General features: G+C 38.6%; 1 protein-coding gene and 1 pseudogene across 1 annotated transcript in view; one reads left to right on the top strand and one right to left on the bottom strand.

Annotated features, from left to right (window-relative positions):
* Window positions 1-26,490, bottom strand: part of TRAP1 (TNF receptor associated protein 1) — an 81,824-nt gene that overhangs the window by 8,925 nt on the left and 46,409 nt on the right. Inside the window, exons 6-12 of the mRNA XM_074196860.1 lie at window positions 25,299-25,459; window positions 15,626-15,735; window positions 14,653-14,726; window positions 5,522-5,677; window positions 4,142-4,262; window positions 3,591-3,660; window positions 1,928-2,075 (exon numbers count right to left, since the gene is read on the bottom strand). Of these exons, the coding sequence (XP_074052961.1) occupies window positions 1,928-2,075; window positions 3,591-3,660; window positions 4,142-4,262; window positions 5,522-5,677; window positions 14,653-14,726; window positions 15,626-15,735; window positions 25,299-25,459 (840 nt within the window). The remainder of the gene's footprint in view (window positions 1-1,927; window positions 2,076-3,590; window positions 3,661-4,141; window positions 4,263-5,521; window positions 5,678-14,652; window positions 14,727-15,625; window positions 15,736-25,298; window positions 25,460-26,490) is intronic.
* On the top strand, window positions 9,994-10,309 carry LOC141495064 (large ribosomal subunit protein eL42-like; annotated as a pseudogene).

Raw genomic sequence — 26,490 nt, 5'->3', positions numbered from 1 at the left:
TGTCTCTCTAGACATGGTACCCCTCAATCTCCTACCTCCATCTCAAGATTTAAATATTTTTCCACAGTATTGAGTAATTCCTGTTAAGTAGGAAATCTGAGTTTTACATTAGCCTCTACCACTAAATTCTGGACAAATACTTACAAATATGATATATTTCCTCATAAAGAATAGGGCTTTAAACCAAATGACTGATAAGTTTAAAGATTATGAGTCAGCAATATAATGAAACTTGGGAAATCAAAAGGGAGGGTAGTTCCAGAAGATTCAGACCTTCTGTGTAAGGTCAGAGGTTTCTTACTAATGGGAAAAAAATGATGACAGGGTAATGAGTGTTGGGATGTTTCCATGACCTCCCTTGAGTAGCATGAATGGTTCAGGACCCTTGAATCAACATATACCTTAAAATACTGTTCTGACTTGAGGTCAGTTCCTAGGTGAGAAGACATGCCAACAGCCATTTTGGGGACCCAGAAGAGACACTCAAGTACTATGAAATCTTTGACTAAAGAATTTGAAGAAGCACAAAGAAACTATCCAATCAGCTCATCCAAATAAAGCTAGGCATCAAATTTAATAGATGTTATCTTGTCCTAATGTAATTCCTGAAGTGTACTAGGAGGTTGTGACTTACAACAGGTATAAGGTATTCAGGTTGGGTATCCTTGCAGGATATAAAAAGTAGCTGTCTCCAACCAGAAATTTTATACTCCATGACCCAAGATACACTAGCAATGAAGGGTCACGGGAAAAAAAAATCATTTTTTAAAAAAAGCAACTAGGGACAGCTGGGTGGCATAGTGGATAAAGCACCGGCCCTGGAGTCAGGAGTACCTGGGTTCAAATCCGGCCTCAGACACTTAATAATTACCTAGCTGTGTGGCTTTGGACAAGTCACTTAACCCCATTTGCCTTGCAAAAACCTAAAAAAAAAAACAGCAACTAACCAACAAAACAAAAAGGAGAAAAGAGGCTGAAGACAATGCCTGTTATATAGGGAAGGAATGAAATTCTATTTTTGTCAGGATTTAGGTCCCTGCCTGGCAAATTAATCAAGGGATCTCAGTGCCTGGAGTCAACCAATCCATACAGAGATAAGTTATGACCATGAGAGATAGGGTCATATACATACTGAACACTGGTTACAATCTCCTTCAAAATGTCTAGTTCAAAACCTAGGTCTTTAGTAAGAAAAGGGAAAAAGTCATGGAGACAGAGCATCGACTTATTGTCAATGAAACAGCTTTATTTGAATTGAAAGACCTGTTTAAAAACAAGTCTTTTTTCAGTCAATACTTTTCAATACTTTTTCAGTCACTATCATTTCTCCTCCTTTCAAAAGAAATTTTTATTGGAGGGGAAGGGGAAGGGAGGGCGGAATAGAAGGAAAAATGATATACATTCAGAGAAATGAATAAAACATAAAAATTCTAGTTTACAACTCATTCAATATAATTAAATTCTGAGCAAGATATCACTGTTTCCACCCATTTACAATGAGCTTGTATTTTTTTCAACATACTTTCTATGTGCACATTATTTTTCCTAATAGAATACAAGTTCCTTGAAGGTAGAGATATTCTAATTAATTTTTTCTCTCACTGGTACCCACCTAATAACTGGCACAGAATAATGCTAAATTAAGTCTCCCAAGGAGTCTGGTGAAATATTGCTACTGAAGTCTAAAACTAGAGATGACTGAGATCTAGACCTTCTGATGAGCTGGGAGGGTCCTTCCACTGACACAACAGGGGAGATGGATAGGATCCTGGAATAAATGAAAATGGAAAATCATTCTGCAATCTGGCCTGGAATCCTTGATCTTGAGAACACAGATTCCTTTATATTTCTTTCCAGACTTGTCCTGTCTCAATGATGCCTCATGATCTAAGAGTCAAAAGGAGGTCTAAAAACATTAAGTTCTTACCTTGACTTCCTGATCAGCAATAGTGACAATTCCTTCTCTCATAAACAACCCATAATCTTCAAAGAACTTGGCATATTTCTCAGGGTCTTTTTTGCTCTGATCAATGAAAAATTTTATCAGCCTCTGTTGTAAAACATCTCTGAGTTTTCTGCAGAATGAAATATTTAAAAAATTATCGTAACAAGATATTATCATCCCTATATCTCCAACCTGTAGTAAAGTGTTCTATACACAAAGAAAACATTTAATAATGAACAAATTTAAGATTATATGAATGACCACCAGAAAGAAATGCTAACCATATCTAATAATCAAAAAAATGCAAATTAACACAATTTTGAAAGGATTCACCAAATTATGAAACTAGCAAAGACGCTAAAAAAATGGAAAAACTCATTGCTGGCAGTTTGATGGTAAGAGAGGACTACTACTTCACTGAGAACTTGTTTGACAGTTAAGAAAAAACAATCTGAATCTGTGTTATAAAAGTTACAAAATTGTTCATATTCTTAGATCTAAAGTTTCCCCCTGAAAGAAAATATCCCAAAAAATCATAGCAAGAAAAGATATCAATGCACAAAAATGTCCCAAACAGTATAATTTGTGACAGTAAAAAGTAGGAATTAAAAAACATATACCAAACAATAGGGAGTGAATAAAAACATACACATGTATGTAAGGGAATATTAATGAAATAATCAATGTGAATGATTTAGAAAAACATGAGAAGTGATGGAAACAAAAAAGCAGAAACAAAAGAAAAACACAATGACAATTTGTGTATAAATGAAATCAACCTGCAGAGATAAAATGTTGATCACCTATAATGCTTTATGTTTGTAACATTGCCACAGGCATACCTTCTTTCTGTTATAAGCAATGAATTGATTTTTTTTTTTTTTTTAGTTTTTGCAAGGCAATGGGGTTAAGTGGCTTGCCCAAGGCCACACAGCTAGGTAATTATTAAGTGTCTAAGGCTGGATTTGAATTCAGGTACTCCTGACTCCAAGGCCAGTGCTCTATCCACTGCACCACCTAGCCACCCCAATGAATTGATTGTTAAGAATTTATTGGAAGAGTTTGCTGCACCAAAACAATATGGATCAACAAAATTAAAAACAAAAAATATAAAAGGGAAAAAACCATGAGCTGATGAAGCCCAAGGTTCTATCACCCTATCAGTTTTTTTTGTATTTTCCCCCTTATATTTTACTAGGTAAGAGACTAAAAGAAACAAGAGTTGTATCTGACAGTTCTCAGGGCTGTCAATTCACAAGAAACTTCTCAGACTCTATAACTCCTCACTGCTTCATAAAGATTCAATACTGAACCAAAATCACATCATTAACTATATATTCCACATAATGAGGCTTCATAGCATCCCTCCTATTTTGGACTTGAGATCTTTGCTGCTATGGGTGATAATGAGAAGGTGAAGATTCAGTTAAAGGTGAGTGAATTTATTATTTTTGAATGAAAAGGTAATATTGGTGTATTCAAATCTTGTGATTTATTTGAGAATATGACATCTAAACTTGTTTATTTCTAGAGCTCTTTTTTTTCCCTCAGCTGACAGCCTGGAACTTGGTAACAGGACAAAAACACTAGCTTGGAATCCTCATTTCTAAAATGCAATATTTTTTCCACTAATACATGTGCTTACCGGATGAGGGCACTTTCTTGAAGAAGCTCCCGGCTGAGATTCAGGGGAATATCCTCACTGTCCACAACACCTTGTTTACAAAAAAAAACAAAACAAAGTCAACTCTCTCTCAGAGGTCTGTCCTTTGACCCAAAAGTTCTCTGTTCATTCACCCACCAAATTATTTTTATTTTCTCAGCTAATAATTAAAATGAACTCAGCTGGGGTTAATGGGGAAGTGAAGGACAAGATAGATGATGGAAGACAATTTTTCTGAGTGACCTTCCAAGTACACGTTTTTGTGTTCCTTTGAGATTAAAGTCTATAGCTAAGAACTAAAAAAGATTTGGCACAAGATAGAGATCTTTCTAATGTTAGTGGTCTGTACTCACTTATTCTGAATGAACGGGCTTTTAAAATGGTCTCAGACACAAAGACTGGTTGAATTATTTTTTAAAAGGAATTTTCTGAGTGTAATTTTAACCTAGACTTTTGGTACTAGGAATTGTTTATACAAGTGACCAAGGTCTACCACTTCTGAGGAGGGAAGCAAAGAAGTCTAGTCCTCACACCTCGCAGGAAGCGCAGCCACTTGGGCAGAATATCAGAAGCTTTGGTCTGGATCAGAACTTTTCGACTATAGAGTGCAACACTGGAGCCCAGTTCTCGGCTGACATCAAACATGGAAGGCTTCTATAGAAAAGGGAGAAAGAATATTTAAAGCTAGTGGGATGACAACTTCAGTGTAAAGGAAAAAGAATTACAAAACAAAGACAAATTTTGAAAAATTATAAATAACAAGTTTGACTTCCAAACCCCAAAAGAGAGATGATATGAGAAGGCACTTGCTGGTAGAGTGGAAAGGAGTTTGGCAGTGAAGAATAGCAAATATGTCATTATTTTTTCAATATAATGAGTAGTTTTGCTGATTTTTTTCCCCCAAAATAAGTATTTGATAAGGAATGGCTCTGGGAGAGAAAGGGAAGAGACACAGAGGAAAAAGAGATAATGTGATAATATAAATTGAAATCTAGTTTTTAAAAAGCCAATGGGAATAATAAAGATATTGTTTTAACTGAAAACAGAGGTTGTATAAAATAAGAGTAGGTATTCAGGGGCCGAGCCTGGACAAAACTGTGAAGAATGGTTCCTCTCACTTCCTCTTTTCTCCTTTCTGCCCTCACCCAATATAGGATCTCTCATTTAGTTGGCTGTGAAATATCCTGGCTAAATGTTAAATAGAATTATTTAGGAACCTGATAGGAATTTTTACTTTAAAAGTGAACTAAGTCTTCATAATAAAACAATGGCATCTTACAGTATTTAATGGTATTTAGCCAATGGGACTGATATTTTTGGAAAAAGAACCATTCAAACTTTTTATACTCCATTCCCATCCCTTCCCTCTCTCTTTTTTTACTAGCTATCTGTTCTGCTCTCAAGAACTCAAAATCCATAGTATCTTTACAAAAAGCACTGGGCAGTGGAACCTGGAGGAGAGAGTCCCATAGATGGGTTGCTACCCACAAAGGAGCAAGAGGTACCCTTGAGTCACCTTGTTACCCCAAAGTAAGGTTAGACTTCTGTATAGTTCTGTATAGTTAGGTTTCTCTCTCTCTCTCTCTCTCTCTCCCTCTCTCTCTCTCTCTCCAATCCATATGAGGAAATTTATCTGTATTCACAATCCATCCATAAACATATTTTTCTTTTAGATGTAACTTCTAAATTCTATTTGTGGATATGGAATTATCTATGTTATAATTTGATGGAGGAGGTAAGGTGCTGTCACTACTAGGAAAAACTTTAACTTATTTTGTCCTTGTTCTTCCATTTGATCATAGTTAGGAAACTCCTATATTGAAACCAACTGTGAGAAGATAATACATTATTTTCCATTCCTTAGTTTCACCACATTCCCCCCAAGACTAAAAATCAGAATATGAGTATCTCACTGTTTCCGGCACATAAAAAATACTTCGTATGTTAAGTGGTGCATCAGTCTTGTAGTGCAGAGTATAACGGGGCTTATCATAAGCTTGGGCAATGTAGCGGTAGAATTCCTCATGCTGCCATTCGCTAATGTCTTTAGAGTCCATCATCCAAAGTGCCTGAAAAAGGAGATAAATTGGGAAAGCAATCCATTTAAAATGCTTCTTTCCATCAAGTAAATGTAGACAAGCATGTCAAACTTAATTTTTTAGTGAATCAACATCTATAATGTTAGCTCCAGTCAACAAAATGGTGCACACGTCTGGATATCTTATAGTATTAGTTTCAGTCAATCAATCAGAGAATTGATTCTTTCTCCAAGTTCTTCTAGAGGGTGTATAAAATAGATTGGATATTTATGTATAGGAATGAAAAAACTCATAACCCATTCTCTGTTCTCAGGCACAGAGAGATGTTATAGAAATGGGAAGAAAACATAGGAATATAAGGCTTGGGAAGTAAGCATCTTGTCTTAAGACCCTCAGACTGATGAAGAAAATAAAAGAAATGTTAAACATCCAGAACAAAAACTCAGCTAGAGGGACATGGTTCACAATAAAACACCATATGAGAAAAATTTAAGAAAACTTTATTTCAATAAAGATGAATGATCCCAAGTAATCATTTATGTGTCAACATTAGCTTGTAGGAATATTCGAAGTATAATGCCCCAAGGATAATCTGTCCTGCTTTCCATGCAAACTTTAAAAAAAAAAAACAACTTGACAAATTGAAGATGTGTTGTCAGTCAAGGAGTATAATACAGTGGAAAGAACACTAACTCTGTATCAGAGGACCTAGACTGAAATTATGCCTTTGCTGCATTCTACTTTTATGGCCTTGGTTAATTCATCATCTAGATTTTAATGGGACTGGATCACCTCTGAATGATCCTATTATTATGATCATTATGATCTACCAAGCCCTAGGGATGAAGAGAAACCATACTTACCAAATTACAGACAATACAAAGCTGGTAGGGAGAGCTAACACATAGCATTGATTTTAAAAGTCACTTTTGTACTCAAAAATTCCAGTGGCGTGGAATTTTTGAAATACACATTAATTTTATAATTATCATAAGTGAATGCATCCATTTAGTAATCAAATCTCACTTTTTCTATCTCCACAATACTTCCTGCATTCAATTACTTGATAACTGGCTACCATCTTATTTACTTCAGGACCTCATCATTTGTCAAGACAATTGCAATGATTCCCTAATAGACATCCTTGTCAAAAGTCTCTCTTTACACTAAACACACAGATACCTGCCAATGATTTTCCTTAGAAACAGATTTGCCCCATGTCATCCCCTACTCACCAGAATGCAGTGAATCATTATTGCGAGGATAAAATATAAGCTTTTCTATTTGCCTTTTAAAGTCTATCACTACTAATCCAACATTCTGGAGAGTAATTTGGAACTATTTGCCAATGAGCAATCAACTGATCCAGCAATACCACTAGGTCTATATCTCAGAGATAAAAAGGATGTGAGAGACAAAGAGAAAGGGAAAGAAAGACAGACAGAAGGAGCGGCTAGGTGGCGCAGTGTGGATAGAGCACTGGCCCTGGAGTCAGGAGTACCTGAGTTCCAGTCCAGCCTCAGACACTTAATAATTACCTAGCTGTGTGCAATTAACCCCATTTGCCTTGCAAAAATCCTAAAAAAAAGAGAGAGAGAGACAGACAGACAGAGAGACAGACAGAGACAAAGACAGACATGTACTACGTGTACAAAAATATTTATAGCAGTTTTTTTCATGGTGGCAAAGAGTTAGAAATTGAGAGGCTGCCTATCAATTGGGCAATGGTTAAATATGTGGTATATGAATGTAATGGAATACTATTGTACTATAGGAGAGGATGAGAGGCAGATTTCAGAAAAACCTGGACTTACATGAACTGATACAAAATGAAGTGAGTAGAATCAGAACACTGTTCATAGTAATGTTTGTCCTTCATTTTCGAAGAAGACCACAACAACAGGGAAGTGATGCTATGACAATCACATAAATTGGATTTGAATGGGGGGATACTGTGCTAAGTCACCAGGCTCACTTTCTCCTCCAGAATCATCTGGGTCCAGTGGCCAGATGTGAATCAGGATAACTGGAGATGGCCCTGGATGCGGGGCAACCAGAGTTAAGTGACTTGCCCAAGGTCACACAGATAGTAAAGTGTCAGTTGTCTAAGGCTGAATTCAAACTCCCATCCTTCTGAATCCAAGGCCAGTGATCTATCCACTACCCCACCTAGTTGCCCAGGCTAACAGAAATAGCATTATTGTATGACAATGAACTGTGAATAACTTAGCTATTCTCAGCAATACAACAATTCCAAAGGATTCATGCTAAAAAAAATGCTATCCACATTCAGAGAGAACAGATGAACTCTGAATGTGGATTGTAGTATATTTTTTCTCACTTTCTTTGTTTTTTTCTTTTGATCTGTTTCTTCTTTCAATATGGCTAATAAGGAAATAGGTTTTACATTACTATACTTATACAACCTATATCAAACTGCTTATTCTCTTAGGGAGAAGATGTAAGAGAGAGAAGGAAAAATTTGGAACTCAAAATTTTTTTTCAATGAATTTAAAAAACATCATTACATTCATGAGAAAAATAAGATACTATAAAAATAGTCTATCACTGTAATTTATCAAATCTCTCCCCAATCTACTAGCTCCTTTACTGTCACCTAAAAATTTTGCCCATCTAACATCATTAAAAACCAAAAAAAAAAAAAAAAGAAATCCACAACTTACCAGATTGTGCCATACTCTTACATCATTATGCTAGAGTTATACTAGAAGAAACAGATCAAAAGAAAACAACATCTACATTTGGTACATCCAATTTCTCTCCTCTACTTTTAATCACCCAAATTTGCAAGCTTGGTGTCATATTATACTCCTCTTGTTTACTATACCAATCAGCTGCCAAGATAAGTAATTTTTTTCTACGATCTCTTACATGCATTCTATCTAATACTGGAGTGTGTTCAAGGAAGAATAGAACTTTGGTGTGAGGGCTGCCAAGCCCTCTTCAGAGTTGCTTTCCACCTTTGATGTCCAACTAACTCTCACCTGTGGCGCCAAGAAGCTGTAGCATGCACAGTGGCCATACCCTGGTAAACTGTTTCAGCTGGTGGGCTAAAGCAGGTTGAGGGTAACTGAGGGAGTCTCAAGTTCAATGGTTAGCAGTGGGGTAGTCTACCCCAAGCATTTGAAGCCTTCCACTGATGGAATGGACAGAGAACAATTCCTTCCATTGGCCATGAACCCAACTGAAGCAGGTGCTGTAGAGCATTTAGAGCTTGGTTAGACTTTGAAGACGTCAAAGTCATTCACTGCATCTAGAGTCATCACCAGTTGTCTTGACTCTGTCTTGCTATGCTGGATAATGATGAGTTTGGAAGAGAGAATGAGGTAGATGATGTTGTGTAGTTCTACCTCACTCAAATCCAATTCATGCACACAACAAAGACATTAATTAACCATTCTTCAAAGTCTTGTGGCAACAAGCAAATGATAGTCACAACCTTGCACACAGGCGGCCCAGGCCACAGGGTCGTTTCCCCACTGAAAGCTGTAGTAAGATTTGGCAGCCCTCTGGGTGAGTGAGCAGCCCGTTTAAGGATTGCACTGCTCACCTCCTGATGTGAGGAAGGGGATAGAAAAGGTGCCCTAAAATCTACAAAAACTTCTTCAAAGATTTCACTTACCATCAGTGTATGAAATGCACACACATTCATAGACAACACAAGATTCAATAGACCTGAAAGACGAACAGCTCTTAGTGCTAGAGAACTCAGCAGGTATCATATAGAAATAGCAGCCCTGAGTGAAATAAGACTGGCAAATGAAGGCCAGCTGACTGATGTCAGAGATGGATACATGTTTTTCTGGAGTGGTGGCAGTGAAGGGAACACGGTGAAGCTAGGGTAGCTTTTGCAATCAAAACTAATCTAGCCAACATTCTTGAGTGCCTACCAAAAGGAATAAACAACAGGCTCATGAGAATGAGATTACCACTGCCAGGAAAATGCCATGTCACCCTCATCTGTGCCTGTGCTCCCACCATGATGAGCATCAATAAAGATAAAGAAAAATTTTAGGAAGACCTGGAGACCCTTAGCATCAATGTACTAAAAGAAAACAAACTTATAATTCTGGGTGACCTTAATGGTAGAGTAGGTTCAAATTACCAGTCATGGCAGGGAGTCCTTGGGAGGAATGGTATTAGTTAGTTGGTTAATAATGGTCATCTTTGGTGTTCCGCCGTCAGCCCTCGAAGTCAGTCGTCTTCTGCAGCTCGTCCTTGGCCAGGCACTCGCCTCTGAGCGCTCGGCTGAGGGACCCCCGCGGCCTGGCCACAGGAGGAGCCTGGTGGAGAGCGCGGAGTCGTCCTTTGGTGAAAGTCCCTAAATCCGCAGAACTTTGTGCAAAAAGTGCAGCAAGCCTCAGAAAGTGACGCAGTTCGAGAAAAGCCAGGATTCCCTGAAGGAACTGGGGAAAAGATGAAACCATTGGAAGCAGAGCGGTTGTGGTGGGCAGACAAAAGAAAGTTTTCAGAAAAAGAAAAAAAAAACAAAAAAGATTGTACTGAGGCTTGACTGTGTGGAACCCAGCTGCAGGTCTAAGAGGAAGCTTGCCATGAAGAGGTTTAAGCATTTTGAACTGGGAGGAGTTAAGAAGAGAAAGGACCAAGTGATCCAGTTCTGAATTTCATTGTTTTCGTCTTGATATGGAAAAAACCCATCTCATTCCATTCCCTGGTTTTTGTGTTTTTTGTCTTGGAAAGGAAAAGACTTGAGGAAAAAACCAAGTGTGGTACTATGTGAAGCTGTTCCCACATAGGAATAGTTTTTGAAGATGTGACCGAATGTTGTAATTTAATCATCTACTTAAATGAGATTTATGTTATAGAGAGAAAATCCAGCTGATCATTGGTGGAGAAGCCTGAAGAACTTGGTTGTTAGGACTATGGCTAACATAGTTGCTGACAGCCTGGATTCCTAGGCAGCTTGAAAGTTCGATAAATTAGGAAAATAAATCAATTAAAAAAATCACTAATAAAAAATACAGGAAAATTTTATTCCTATTATAGACTTTCAGTAAATTAAAAGTACTTAATTCATCACTTTTAGGGGCTGCCCTGTTTGAAAAATATTAATGATTGAACTGCCTGGTCATTTATTAGTCAAACTCACTCATACCCTGTTTTCAAAGTATTAATGAAGTGACTTCCCATTTCTAGGTTGAATTCTCTGTGAACTAATCAATAGTGATTGAAATCCCTGTGAATTGAAAACTGATAAAAATTATGTTTAGGGAGAGGTAGGAATGACAGCTGGGCAAGATGTTGAACAGTAAAGAATGTTTTTCATTTTACATCGTTTGTTTGTGTTTCATAAATCCATATTAGCCTTTAAGCCCTCTCGTGGGCTGAATGTTTGTCTGTGTCACTCTATGTATCTTGGTACAGTGCTCAGCACTGTACCTTCCACAACTAAAGGTGCTTAATAAATGTTGAGTCTTCCTAAAAAAAAAAATAATAAAAAAAAATAATGATCAACTTTTACTGAAGACTTGCACATCTCATGACCTTCTTATCACAAACACTGTCTTCCATTTCCCCAAATATAGTAAAACTTCCTGGATGCAAACATTGGCACCTAATAGACTATGTGCTCATTAGGAGAAGAAACAGACAGGATGTGAGAATGACAAAGGAATGTGTGGTACAGAGTGCTGGACTGATCACAGACTCATCCTCTTCAAGCTAAATATTCATATTCAACCAAAGCTGCAGTCCCAAGGCAAAATGAATACTAAAAGAAATAATGTCAAGAGATTAGAGTGTCTCTCTGTGTGGAAACAGTTTGGAGGGAAAACTGAGCGAACACACAAATTAGCCAACGGAAGAGCAGAAAAAGAGTGGGCAGCTTTCGGAGACCTGGTGTACAGCAATGCATTTGCTTGTCTAGGCCAGAACACTTGCCAACACCAAAACTAGTTTGATGAAAATGATGGGGAAATTCAGAAGCTGCTAAATGAAAAAAAAAATGAGAACTCCATAGGGTTTATCAGCAGGATAGTTCATCCATTTCTAAGAAGGTAATATTTATTTCCATCAAAAGAAAAGTCCAGGGGAGGTGAGGTGGCACAGTGGATAGAGCACTGGCCCTCAAATCCGGCCTCAGACACTTAATAATTACCTGGTTGTGTGGCCTTGGGATTGCCTAGCAAAAAAAAAAAGTAAAGTCCAAATGAAGCTTAAAGAGATGCAAGACTCTTGGCTCAGTAAGAAGGCAGATGAAATTCAGTTTTATGCAGACAGTAACAAACGAAAATGCTTTTATGATGCCCTGAAGGCTATTTATGGGCAAAAGACATATGGTGCATCTCAACTATTCAACTGATGAATCCACACTGATTAACAATAAGGACATGATCCTAGAGAGATGGACTGAATACTTTCATAGTGTTCTTAACAGATCATCATCAATCAATGCAAAAGTCATTGACCATTTATCACAAGTTGAGGTCAGTCAGTCCCTAGCTGAAGCTCCAACTGAAAAAGAGATTGTGAATGCCATTAGGCTCCTTTCAAGTGGCAAAGCACATGGTGCTGATTCTAATCCAGATGAGATCTACAAGGTGTGTGTATGTATATGGGGGGGGGGTCTATTGCTCATCCAAAAACTGACTGAAATTTTCCAAGTTATACAGCACGAAGAGGTTATCCCCCAAGAATTCAAGGATGCTTCCATTGCCCATCTCTATAAAGGTAAAGGGAATAGTTTGTCCTGTGACAATCACAGGATTAGTTCTCTTTTAATCATTGCTGGCAAGAATCTTGTCAGAGTCCTTCTCAAAAGGTTGATCCTTCACCTGGAAGTTGGTCACCTTCTTGAGAACCACTGTGGCTTCAGAAAAGGTAGAGGAACAGTTGATATGGTTTTGGCTGCCTGACAATTCCAGGAAAAATGCCAGGAACAGAACCAAAGTCTGTATACCACATTTGTAGATCTGACCAAGGCTTTTGATACCGTCAGTCATGAGGGTTTAGAGAAAATTATGTCAAAATTTGGTTGCCCAGTGAAATTCATTAGTATTGTACACCTATTTCATGATGGCATGCATGCCTGGGTTCTGGATAGTAGACAATGCTCTTGAGATTTCTCAGTCACCAATGGAATAAAACAAGAATGTGTCCTTGCTCCCACACTTTTTGAGCATGATGTTTTCAACCATGTTATCAAATGCCTTCACTGAGGATGAACACAGCCTCAAGGTCAGCTACCACAATTCTTCAACTTGAAAAGGTTACAAGGTAAGACCAAAGTGGATGCATGATCTTCTGTTTGCCAATGATTGTGCACTCAATGCAGCCTCTGAAGCTGAGATAAAAGTATGGATCAATTCTCTGCTGCTTGTGCTAATTCTGATCTAACAATTAACACCAAGAAAACACAGGTGCTCCATCAGCACACCAACCATATGTGGAACCATCGATTACTGCAAATGGAGAAATTTTGAGTTCTGTGGACAAGTTCACTTACTTGGTAATGTCCTTTCCAAGGAGGTACATATTGACAATGAGGTTGACACTAGCATTGCCAGAGGTAGCTCAGTATTTGGGAGGCTCCGAAAGAAAGTGTGGAAGAGAAGAAGTATTAGACTCACTACCAAACTGAAGGTCTGCAGAGCAATTATGCTGACCTCATTGCTATATGCCTGTGAAAACTGGACAGTCTACCAGTGCCATGTCAGGAGCTGAGTCATTTCCATTTAAATTGTATTAGGAAGATTGTAAAGATCACCTGGTAGGAGAATATACAAGACACTAAAGTCATTTCTTGAGTTAGCATTCCAGCATTACTACAGAGAGTGCCAATAAGATGGGATGGACATATTGTTAGAATTCCAGATGTACGCATGCCAAAAAAATCTACTTTATGGAGAACTCGCAGGGGGCAAGTGCTCATAAGGGGATCAGAAGAAGTGATTCTGAGACACCCTGAAGGTCTCATTGAAGAACTTTAGAAGTGATTGTACAGCATGGGACATAGGACCACCCAGCATGGCGTGCCCTCATCTAAGTTTAGAGTACCCACCCCAGGTATTCACATGGACCATTTGTGCCCAACTTGTGGTAAAGCATTCTGAGTTCATATTAGCCTTATCAGTCATAATTGGGCATACTGTAATTTGTCTTAAACATAGGGATGCCATTTTGGTCTTTGGTATTCACAAAGTCACCATAATAGTCTGGGCCTTTATTACTTCTTGCCTAGAGTACTTGTAATAGTCTCTTAATTGAACTCCCTAACCCTCCAATCTCTCCCCCACTCGAATCTGTGCTCCACATAGCTAACAAAATGATTTTTTTCCCAAAATTATTTTCTTAAAGTTTAAGTCTAATCATCAACTGTTCAATCAATTATATCCAATCAACTCCAGTGGTTTCCTATTACCTCCAAGATTAAATTTAGAGATTTCTGTCATTTAAAGTGTCAACCTTATCACTTCCTATCTTTCTAATCTTACAAGTTACTCCCCTTAACACTCCAGGATTCATCCCTAGAGGGTATTTACACTGCATCTCTCATCTTCCAGCCTCTGCACCAGCTGTTACTCATACCTGGAATGTTCTGATTCCCAAATTCTGAGGCTTGCTTTATAACTCAGATCAAGTCAGTTTAACTAGGATATCTTTCTTGTCCCTCCCCTCCTTCCCCCAACTACCTGGTTACCTTCTGTCAATTCTCTCTCTTCTGTGTTCTGATTTTTATGTGCTGTTCTATCTCACCTTGCGAATAAGGACTGTTTTTGCTTCATCTTAGTTTCTCCCTGCACTTTATACCACCAATAGCACATACTAAGCATTTGTCTTCCACATGAAGACAATATAACCATTTATTAAGGATTTTAAAAAGGGGATTTGTGCAGATGAGAAATGTACTGGTTATTAGACTCATAGTTCTGATAAAAGCAACTTCTGTTCCTTTTGTCTACTGGTCATTTGTCCCCAAAATTGCTTTACAGAATATTCTTTTGGTATTCTTATCTAAGTCTTACCTGTAAAGTATTGAGGCGTTTTCCATTTAGGTAAAGAGGAAAGCTAACAAAGTTACTGTACTTTGTCACTATCTCTGGAAAAAAAAAATAAAAGTAATGAATAAATAAATTAATTAATGAATAAAACTGAGAGTAAGAAAATAAATTTTGGATGCTGCTTAATGAATTAATCAGCTAATGGTAATGAGATTCATCCCCAGAATGCTGGCCCCAGCAACTCATGGATCTTATGAAGATTCAAAAAAGGGGAATTTGAGGCATGTAGCTGATACTGTCATCTGCAGGGGGAAAGAGAAGAAAGAAAGAACTGACTGGGCAGAGAAGATTTCAAATATTTCAAAATACTAAGATGTATTCAAAACAGAAAGCTATAAAGGGAATGGGATCAAGTAAAAAATCTTCTGCTTCCAAGAAAGTTTTCTCATTTTATAAAGTCCAAGTGAAAACTAGCCACAAAGCTGTTATCAGACATGGGGCAGTGTAGCAAAAAGAGTGACAGACTTGCAATCCAAAGACTTGAATTTGAGTCCTTGTTTTACCACTCTATTAGCCTTGTCATGAACACTGAACCTACCTACCTTCCAGAAAGTTATTATGAAGAGAAACATGCTTTATAAAACTGGAAAATATAGCTGAAATTTTACTAGATTTTGTTTATTACAATACCAATCCTTTCATAAGGATATTCCTTCCTCTTCATACATGTTATTAGTTCCTGTCTAAACTTTTTCCCTTTATGCTAATCTTCAAAATGATAGCTGTGATTGTTTTATCAGTAGTGCCATATAGGAAATCACTCCTCCTCCTCACTCACATCTCATTCCAAGTGAGCATACTTCTGTGGAACTATACAGTATACTGTGGAGATCATGGGAAGAAATAGATTTTGAGATTCAACTGTTCACTACACCAGGCCTAGGTTACAAAACCAGAGGTCTGTCAAAGAGTAAAGAGTCCTTCCTTCTCTGCTCACCTCGTACTCGTTCTTCATTGGCAAACTCTTTGCAGTCTGTTTTGAGGTGGATGATTATTTTGGTTCCAGTTCTAACACCTGAAGCTTCTGCGATTTCAAATGCTCCAGAACTAAGATTAAAAAGGAGGAAAAAATGCCATATCAGTACTAATAAATCTTACAACAGAAAATCAGTTATTTTACCTTAGGATATTTTCAAAGGCATAGAATTCCACTGCAATTCAGCATCAACTATATTTCCCCATTAGATTGTAAGCTCCTAGAGGCAGGGATAGTCTTAAACCTTTCTCTATAAATAATATTGTAAAACATGAGATACACACTGACACAGGACTGCTCAGCATGGCACGCCCTCATCAGAGAAGGGATTACACTCCCTGAGGAAGGAAGAATTAAAGCAGTTCATGCTCTCTTATACTTTATTTTTCTTCCTTAAGGATATGATTTCTCTCTCATCACATTCAACTTATATCGATGTATACCATGGAAACAATGTAAAGACTAACAGACTGCCTTCTGTGTGTGGGGGGGGGATTGGGGGGAAATTGTAAAACTCAAAATAAATAAAATCTTAAAAAAAAAAAAGAATTGAAGCAGCTCAAAGCAAACATGACATCTTTAAGTTTAGAGTACCCACCCCAGGTGTTCATATGGACTATTTAATGCCCAACCTGTGGTACAGCATTCTGAGCTCATATTGGTCTGATCAGTCAGTTGGGCACACTGTAATTTGTCTCAAACATAATGATGTTATTTTGGTTTCTGAACTCATCATTCTCAAAACATGAAATCAACTGTGTAACTCATACCTCCTTCAGATGACTTTCCCCACCAGTGCAGGACTTCACATCACACTCCCCATCCCAACTCAGCATCTTTTTATGTGCTATATTTCCCCATTAGATTGTTAAGCTCTTAGATGCAGGGATAGTCCTATGCCTTTCTCTGTATTCCCATCACTTAGGCACAGGGCCTGCCACTCAGCAAACATTTATTAAAGTTTGCTGATTAAGTAATTTGGCCACATCCAAGGCAGTCACTGTCATCTACTTCATGCTTACCTCTATTATACATATTAATAATTTTTATAGAACCATAACATAGTAACATTAGAATATCATAATTTATTCAGATATTCTCCAGATGGTTTCTAATTTTTTTCCTATCACAAATAGAGTAGATGTGAATTTTTTCTTAAATACAATTCACATGCATGTCATGACATCACTTCCTTGATGTCATGTCTTCTTCAAGAATGAAGGAAAAACATCAGAATAAATTTGTATTGCTCTCAGAGCAGAAGTAATTTTTCTCTACCTTCATTTGGGAGCAGGTATTTATCGGGACAAAAAAGCAGTGATTTGTGAGTTATAAAGGTTTAACAGGAAAAAAAATATAAGGGGAGTAGGGACTCAAAAGAAGAGGACCGTGTAGATTTGAACTGGCTCATTAAGGAGCCAAGACAGAGAAGAGAGTAGTGTAAGGGTGATCACCTGGGAGAGAACAGAGGAATCAAGGGAAGTTCTGGCATGGACAAGGAGAAGGTTTGGTAAAGGGAAGGAAGGAGTGGTGGAAAACCTATAGATTACTGACAGTTAAGAATTCGAGAAAAAAAAAGAATTCTAGAATTTGGAGGTGGAGTATTTGTGGGAGACAGCAAGATCAAGGATATGACCATCTTGGTGACTTAGGTTGGTAAAGGTGGATGTCATGGGAGTGAATATGTTAAGGAACTGTGTAGTTAGGCATTAGAGGAAGAATCAACATGTATGATGAGGTCCTTTAGTCTAAGGGGAGGAGAGAGCAGGAATTCGGGAGGAGAGAAAAATTATGAACAGCTACTGAACTCAAGGAAAAAGGGGAGTGAGCTGGAGGTCAAGGAACAGTGAAGTCAAAGTCAAATAGAAATAATCCTTACAGGCTGCATATTGACTTAGAATACCACAAATTAACATTATCTACATTGAAATATATTTTTATTTTATTCTTGTTGAACATTTCCCAAGTACATTTTAATCAGGTTCTAGACTCCTGAGTTTTGCAGCACTAATTTGACATTTCTATTGTAAACAAATTATCAGGATTTTATTTGAGTGGTAAATATGGATTATATGAACCTCAAGGAAGCAAAGGTTCCTCAATGGTTGGAACTTTGGGGGGAAAAACCTGGAGGTGGCAATGGGGAGCAAAGAATATTCAAACTCCCTTGCCTCAAATAGTGAATCAAGGGGATGGAATAAAAATGTATCCAGTACTGGAAAGAGTAGCCAGGCTGGCTATTATCAGGAGAGATCTTGGTAACTGCTAAAAGAAGGAAAGAGAGAAAGAGTCCAAGGTTTAGTATGAATCAAAGTTTGTAGTCTATGAAAAAGGCATTCCAAAGATCTATGTGGATAGAGTGGGTAGTATTTAATTGAGACTTTGAGTAGAAGGGTTGAGGGGGAAGGAAATAATGAATTGTTAAGTAGGGGATGGGGAAATAGGCTTGGATGACGAATAACTGAGGGAGAGAACTGTTAGAATCTGTAGGGTATGACCAAATGTGGTTATGTTCATCACTGAGTAGATGGCGGCATTTTTGTGGTACCTCTATCCTGAAAAGAGAGCAACTACCTTCAGAGCAAAGACCCTCGGGTTGAAAGGGTCTGGATCTTGCTGGCATTGAAGTTAAATAAGAATTACTGACTACTTGCAGACCAATTGTTCTACTTAATCTATCCGGAAATGTTCACAGTAAATAATGCTTCATTCTCTGGTAAAATTCCTGTGTGATATTCCAAGCTATCTACGAGGTCATCAATGCCAAGAGGAGGCTGGAGACAAGAAAGGAGACAAACGCAGCACAAGATGGAAGAGATGCAGAAATATGGGACTTCTCTTCCCTCCAAAGGCTGGAGATGAAGTAGCAGGAAACAGAAGGCCCAAGGTCAGAGGGAAGGCTACTTCTCTTCCAGGGAGGTCTCCACATCACAGGAGAAGAGAGATCAGGACACAAGGGATGGAAGTTACCTTGTTCTGAGGCAGACAGAAGTTGTTTAATTGTATCAATTGGCCCTTATTCTCTCGAGAGATGCTCCATAGCAGGAGATGGAAGGCCCAGAAATAGGGAATTCTTGAGATCTCCCTTTCCTCTACTGGACAATTCAATTTGTCAGTTTTTTTCTTGTTTTGAGACAAAATGTCCCTCTTTATAAATTCTACCTACCCGTCCCAGTTTTGGGAGCCAAGCAAAACAAATAAAATTTCCCTCTCACATTTCACTCCCCAGTTGCAGATGTTTCTAAAATAATCCTCCTATGACATGATTTGAAAATATTCTTACAATCATGGCTACTCTTTTTCTAGATGTGCTTGATCTTGTGGATGTTCTTCCTTCAGAATTAAGTCCAGCATTCCAGACATGATCTGAGAAGGGGCATAACACTTCTATTATAGCTTAAAATTTCATTTCCTAGTTTCATGTCATTCACACATTTGCCATCTTTGTCCTTTTCCAAATCAATAACAAAAATATTTACAGAAGGGGGGGGGCAGAGCCAAGATGGCGACAAGAGCAGATCATGTCTTGGGCACTCTCTCATGAAACTTCTCAACTAAGGACTCTAACTAAATTTTTGAGAGACAGAACACACAAAGGGACCCAGTGAGGTAGTTCTCCTACTTAAGGTAATCTGGAAAAGACTAGAAAGGCTCTGTTCCCCGGGATCGGAGAGGCGGCCCACCAGAGCCAAAGAATTTCAGCCTCCCGGAGGCAGCCCCAGGGCGCTAGAAGCTGTGGCTCACAGCAGCGGGGGAGTCTCCTGAGCTGCACCCCGGGGAGCACCGGGCACAAACTGGGGGAACAGCAGGGGGGACCTCTGCCAGAGGTCTAGCCCTCAGGGCACACAGCGAGCAGTATGGCCACCTCAGCCCAGATCCAGAAAACAGAAGCAGGCAGAGCTGGTAAGCAGGAGCCCCCCAGGGCATGAGCCCATTGAACCTAGGGAGGGGAGTGAAGAGAGACTGCAGAGCTCTGTCCTCTGCCCCTGGAACAGGACTCTGGGGCTCTGACCACATTCAGGTCCTGATCACAGTCTAGGCCCCCCCACAGAACAACAGGGTCCCCCCACCTCGGCCCTGTGGCAGAGGCGGGGGCGCTTATGGTCATTCACAGACCAGGAAGGAGGACAGAGCCTCACACACTGAGACCCTTGTGGGAGTGTCCCCAAAAGCTCAGGAAGAACCCCAAAACCAGGCTCAGGCTGGGAAAATGAGCAAGCAGAGAAACAAGAGGAACACCATTGAGAAATACTTTGCCTGTGAGCCCAAGAAGGATCAAAATACTCAGTCTGAAGATGAGGAAGCACAAGCTCCTGCATCTAAAGACTCCAAGAAAAACAGAAATTGGGCTCAGGCTATGACAGAGCTCAAAAAAGATTTTGAAAATCAAATGAAGGAGTTAGAAGAAAAACTGGGAAAAGAAAGGAGAGAGATGCAGGAAAAACATGAAAATGAAGTCAGCAGCTTAGTCAAGAAAAATCCAAAAAAATGCTGAAGAAAACAGCATGCTAAAAACCAGCTTAGGTCAAATGGATAAAACAGTTCAAAAAGTTATGGAGGAGAAGAATGCTTTAAAAAGCAGAATTGGCCAGATGGAAAAAGAGATAAGAAAACCCTCTGAGGAAAACAAATCCTTCAGACAAAGAATAGAACTCAGGGAGATTGATGAATTTATGAGAAAGCAGGACTCAATACTTCAAAACCAAAAGAATGAAAAAAATTGGAAGAAAATGTGAAACATCTCATTGAAAAAAAAACTGATATGGAAAATAGATTTAGGAAAGATAATTTAAAAATTATTGGAATATCTGAAAGTCATGCTCAGGAAAAGAGCCTTGACATCATTTTCAAAGAATTACTACAGGAAAATTGCCCTGATATTCTAGAAGCAGAGGGCAAAATAGAAATGGAGAGAATTCACCGATCCCCCCGAGAAAGAGATCCCCCCAAAACAACCCCTAGAAATATTATAGCCAAGTTCCAGAACTCCCAAGTCAAAGAGAAAATATTACAAGCAGCCAGAAGGACACAGTTCAAATACTGTGGAGCTACAGTCAGGATCACACAGGACTTAGCAGCAACTACATTAAAAGCTCATAGGGCTTGGAATATAATATACCGGAAGGCAAAAGAGCTTAGAATGCAACCGAGAATCAACTACCCAGCAAAAATGAATGTCCTCTTCCAGGGAAAAAGATGGACTTTCAATGAACCAGGGGAATTTCAAATGTTCCTTTTGGAATGGCCAGAGCTGAACAGAAGGTTTGATCTTCAAATACAGGACACAGGTGAAACATAGAGAATGGAGGAGAAAAGAAAAATATGAGAGACTTAATGATGATGAACTGCACGTATTCCTGTATAAAAAAATCACACTGTTAATATTCATATGAACCTTCTCAATTAACAGAGCAGGTAGAAGGAGCTTTTATAGATGAAGCACAGGAGAAAGCTGAATTTGAAGATAAAATATGGTGTAAAAATGGAGTCAATAGAAAAAATGGAAATGTAATGGGAGAAAGAAAAAGAAGAGGGGAAATAGGCCAAGATATTTCATATAACTGCAATGATATGGAAGGGGGGAAGGCGAGGGGGAATGAGGGAATCTTTGCTCTCATCAGAGGTGGTTAGGAGAGCAAACAGCATATATCCTCAATAGGGTATAGGCATCTGGAGTTAAGAAGGGGGGGACAGGGGGAAGGGGTGGGGATATGAATGAAGGAGGAGAGGATGAACCACGGGGGAAGAGTGGTCAGATAGAATGCATTTTATTTTTTAGTTCTTGCAAGGGGCTGGGATTGGATGGCCTGTCCAGGACCACAGGGCAGGTGGATGCTGGGCCTAAGGAGTGGTATGGGGGCTCGGGGCCTAAGGGGTGGTATGGGGGCTTGGGGCCTCCTGGAACCAGGGCCAGGGATCTGTCTGCTGTGCCACTTAGCTACCCTACAGCAGAGTCAGTGAAAGGAGAGAGAAAATATAGTACATGGTAGTAGAGAAATACGAAAGGAGGGAGTTGCGATCAGCAATGGCAATGGTGGATAACTTTTGTGATGGACTTATCATAAAGAATGTGATCTACCCATGACAGAGCTGGAGGTGTTGGAACACAGACTGAAGCACAGTTTTTATTATTATTATTTGGGGGAAGGGGTGTGGGGCAAATGGAGCTGGGTGGCCTGCCTGGGGCCGCATAGCAGGGTGATCATTGGGTGCCTGAGGCCAGATTCGGACCTGGTAGCTCCTGGCTCAAGGGCCAGTGCTCTGTCCGCCACACAGCCGCCCCTACTATTATTACTATTTTATTTTATGTCTTTTTTGTGTGGGGGGGGGGGATTATGTAGGGCAGTGGGGTTGGGGTGGCTTGTATGTCACAAAGCTGGGTGATTGTTGGGTGTACAGGGCCAAATATGGGCTTGGGTGCTCCTGGCTCTAGGGCTGGAGCTCGACCCACTGTGCCACCTGGCCATACCTACAATTATTACTACTTTTTTTTAATTTTAATTTTTTTCTCTCCCCTTTATTGCTCAAGCGAGTCTATATTTTTTTGGGGGAGGGGGTATTTGTTTACTCTTAAACAAGAATATTTTATTAATGTATAAAATACATTATTTGTACAAAATGAGAATAAATAAATATTAAATTAAAAAAAAAAAGAACAGGACCAAGAACAGAGCTCTATTATACTCCAGTGCTTAGCCTGGTATATAGTAGGTGCTGAGGGAAGCAGTGGATAGAGCACTGGCCTTGGATTCAGGAGGACAGGAGTTTGAATCTAGCCTCAGATATTTGACTCTTACTAGCTGTGTGATATTGGGCAAGTCACTTAACACTGATTGCCTTGCATCCAGGACCATCTCCAGCTGTCTGGATTCATATCTGGCCACTGGACCCAAATGCCTCTGGAGGAGAAAGTGAGACTGCTGACTTAGCATGGCAACCCCTCACTCAAATCCAATTCCTGTGCTTATCATGGCATCACCTCCCTGATGTCATAGTCTTCTTCAAAAATGAGGGAGAAAAACATTATTTTTGATTACTTATTCATATTCTTCCAAATATCAACTACAGATAGACATCAAATCATTATTTTGATTTTCTTTTGGAGGGGCCCAGATTTTTAGCCAGTTCTAAATTTATCTAACCATACTATCATCTATCCTGCATCCCTTCCTCTATTTCCCAAGGATAATATGAAATGACGTTTGTGAAATGCCTTCATAGAATTTATATGGCACTCACTTAATCAATCAGCAAAAATCATTCCCAAGGATTTAATTTCTGAACTATAAGTATAATTTGTTAAATGTTCATAAACAGCCACTCACACATTTCTAACCTAGTGACATTTTCTAGTATTCTGATTTTTTAAATATAAATTTTAATTTTGCAATAAACAAAAATATTTTATCTCTTATGCAAAGGCAATTTACAGATGAAGAAATCAAAGCGATCCATAGTCATATGAAAAATTGCTCTCAATCACTAGGCAAATTAAAGCATCTCTGAAGTACTACCTTACACATCTCAGACTGGTCAATATGACCAGAAAGGACAATGATCAATGTTGGAAGGGATCTGGGAAATCTGGGACACTAATACAATGCTGGTGGAGCTGTGAACTCATCCAGCCTTTCTGGACAGTAATTTGGAATTACCCCTGAAGAGCAACAAAAATGTGCGTACCCTTTGATCCAGGAATACTGGGTCTATAACCTGAAGAGATCATGAAAAAGGGCAAAAACATCACTTGTACAATATTGCTAGCAGCCCTGTTTGTGGAGGCAAAGAATTGGAAATTAAGTGAATGTCCTTCAATTGGGGAATGGCTTAACAAACTGTGGTATATGTATGTCATGGAACACTACTGTTCTATTAGAAACCAGGAGGGAGGGAAATTCAGGGAAGCCTGGAAGGATTTGCATGAACTGATGCTGAGTGAGCTGAGCAGAACCAGAAAAACATTGTACACCCTAACAGCAACATGAGGGTGATGATCCACCTTGATGGACTTGCTCATCCCTGCAGGGCAACAAGCAGAGACAATTTTGGGCCATCTGCAATGGAAAATACCATCTGTATCCAAAGAAAGAATGGTGGAGTTTGAACAAAGACCAAAGACTATTACCTTTAATTTAGGGGGAAAAACATTATCTTGTTATGTAATTTTGCTATCTCTTATGTTATTTTTCTTCCTTAAGGATAAGATTTTTCTCTCATCACATTCAAGTTAGATAGATGTATACCATGGAAACAATTTAAAGACTAACAGACTGCCTTCTGTGGGGAAGGAAAGCAAGATTAGGGAGAAAAATGTAAAACTCAAAATAAAATATTTCTTAAAAAAAAATTTATCCTTGCCAGGCATCCCCTGCAAGTAAAAAAGAAAAGAAAAATTATCTGCACTCTTCCCACCTATAAGCCTTGGTGCATATACAGACACAGACACACAGACACAAAAACAGACACAGACACACACACACACACACACACACACAAAGAAAGGAGAAATTGAGTTCTGTCTATTCTCCCTCTTTTGTTTTCATTACTATTATCATAACTCACATTTCTAAAATAATTTAGGCTTTCCAGAAATCAAGTATTTAATCATGGTATGCCTTGTACTCAAAGAAACAGTCCTACCTTTTCTTTGATCATTGTTCTATCCCTAACATAACTAATTCACTGAAATTTCAGAAAGAGTTCCCAGCATATTTCCACTAATTGCTTCAGAACACCTTCATTCATCCCAATCTAATGGGTATCACTGGTGTTTGTGGCTTCAACTCTTACCTCTAAAACCATCCCACACCTCCTGAATTGACTTTCCATGTTGAATTGATTAATTTATTCAAATTCTTTGAATTCTTCAAATCTAGAATGCCTATGGCAACAGGACGTCGTTCTTCACTTAAGTCATTGCAGACATCTGCTTAACTTCCTTCCAAGATTCCTATGAGTTCTACCTTGATAGCAAATTCTTTATTATTGATAAGAACCACATTCAGAAATGCAGCTTCCTTCATCAATTACTCTAATATGTGAGGAATAAAATTAGAAAGATAATTTAAGTAGTCATCTGCTTCTCTGCTTTTAATATTTTTCCCTACACATATACAAATACATATACATATATGTATACACACATATATGCATGTACATACATACACAAATATACCTATATACATATAAGCTTATATATGGCTATATCAGATTTTCAGTTCAATCATTAAAGAAATATTTGGAAATCACCTTTCTAACTAAAAGAAAGGAACTGAGAGAAACATCTTAACTTTGTAAATAAAAGCTCACAAAATTCTCTACATCTAGAAGTTGATAACTCATCTTTAATCACAGCAAGCAGCATTGGTTTATCAGAAACTGATATATAGATGTGATCTTAAAAAAAAACAGATGTTTTACATCTCAGGGCTTTTAATCAGTTTTTCTTCTTTCCAAATTAGTGTAATTTTTCAATTTGGATTTCAGTTGCAAACAGGTAATATCTGTCTACAGAGAGGGAAAAAAAAAATCTTGAGCCCTCCCTTTGTGATATTTCCAAACAAGCTAATGGATTGTCAATATATTACAGGTCAAGTGCTAATCCTTACGGCTAGCCTTCCTTCAAGACACTCACCCATCTGAGAGCCACTGATAAGCTGGGTTCCCAGGCTCTGCTGACTGTGAATAAACTTCTACTTTGTCAGCTACCATGAAAGCAGAGTAAAAACCAACTCCAAATTGCCCGATGATCTTGCTGCTTGCCTCACCCTGGTTCTGCAGAGCATCCAGAAATGCCTGTGATGAAAAAGGGGAGGGAAAGTGGTCAGAGTTTACCATGCTGGGGGGTATCTACTATTATTCTACAGGGAGGCAATTAGCAAACATATTTATTATACAATCTTCCCAAAAGAATCTCAAGCTTAACTCCAAATGGGGACATGCCTAAATCAATAAGGTTTCTTGCTGCTTTTCATTTGGGTCAAGGTGGTCTTCAAGAATGATCTAGATAATGTAATGATCACCCAGCAAGTATTAATCATGTACCAGTTATGTGCCAGGCTAAACCTGGGGAAACAAAGGCAAACATGGACAAGTTCCTGCTCTTCAGTAACTAACATTCACCCTGGGAGGGATGTGTATATAAATAAATGTGCACAAAATAAACACAAGTTACAGGAATTGATGGGAAAAGACACAGGAAACTCAGGGGGAGGGGAAACACAAAAGAGGATTAAAAAAACCCATTTAGACTTTAAAGCTAGTAGATAGGAGAAGCCAAACTATCTCTAGACAAAAGCTACCTTATGTTGTAAGAAATGATGATTTAGATCTACAGGTGACATCAAAGGAGAAGTCATCTAGTAACAATCAGAGGGAGAAAGAGAAGTGATTGTTGAAGATTCCCTGTTGAAAAGTATAAAGGGTGCTATCAATTAACCTAACATATAAACCAGAATTCTATTGTCTTCCTGGGACTTGTATCTTAGTTAAGAGACTCTAGAAAAACTATCAAAATTGATGGCCATTGCCCACTTCTGGAGATTAAAGTGGGGATAAATCATACCAGCAGAAGAAACCTAGAAAGCACTTAAAAATTTTTTTAAAAACATTTCAAAAGTTTTGAATTCTAAATTCTATCTCTTCCTCTCCCTTCCCTGAGATGGTAAGCATTCAGCTACATATGGGCTGTACACATGCAATTATGTAAAACATTTCCATATTAGCCTTTTTGCACAGAAGACTTGAATAAAAAAATGAATGTGAAAAATAGCATATTTCAGTCTGAATTCAATCAAGATCTTTTTTTTCTTCTGGAGGCAGATATT

This window comes from Macrotis lagotis, chromosome 8 (assembly GCF_037893015.1).
Source record: "Macrotis lagotis isolate mMagLag1 chromosome 8, bilby.v1.9.chrom.fasta, whole genome shotgun sequence".
NCBI lineage: Eukaryota > Metazoa > Chordata > Mammalia > Peramelemorphia > Peramelidae > Macrotis > Macrotis lagotis.
The sequence above is the reverse complement of the archived record's forward strand: the minus strand, read 5'-3'. Positions and strand labels throughout refer to the sequence as shown.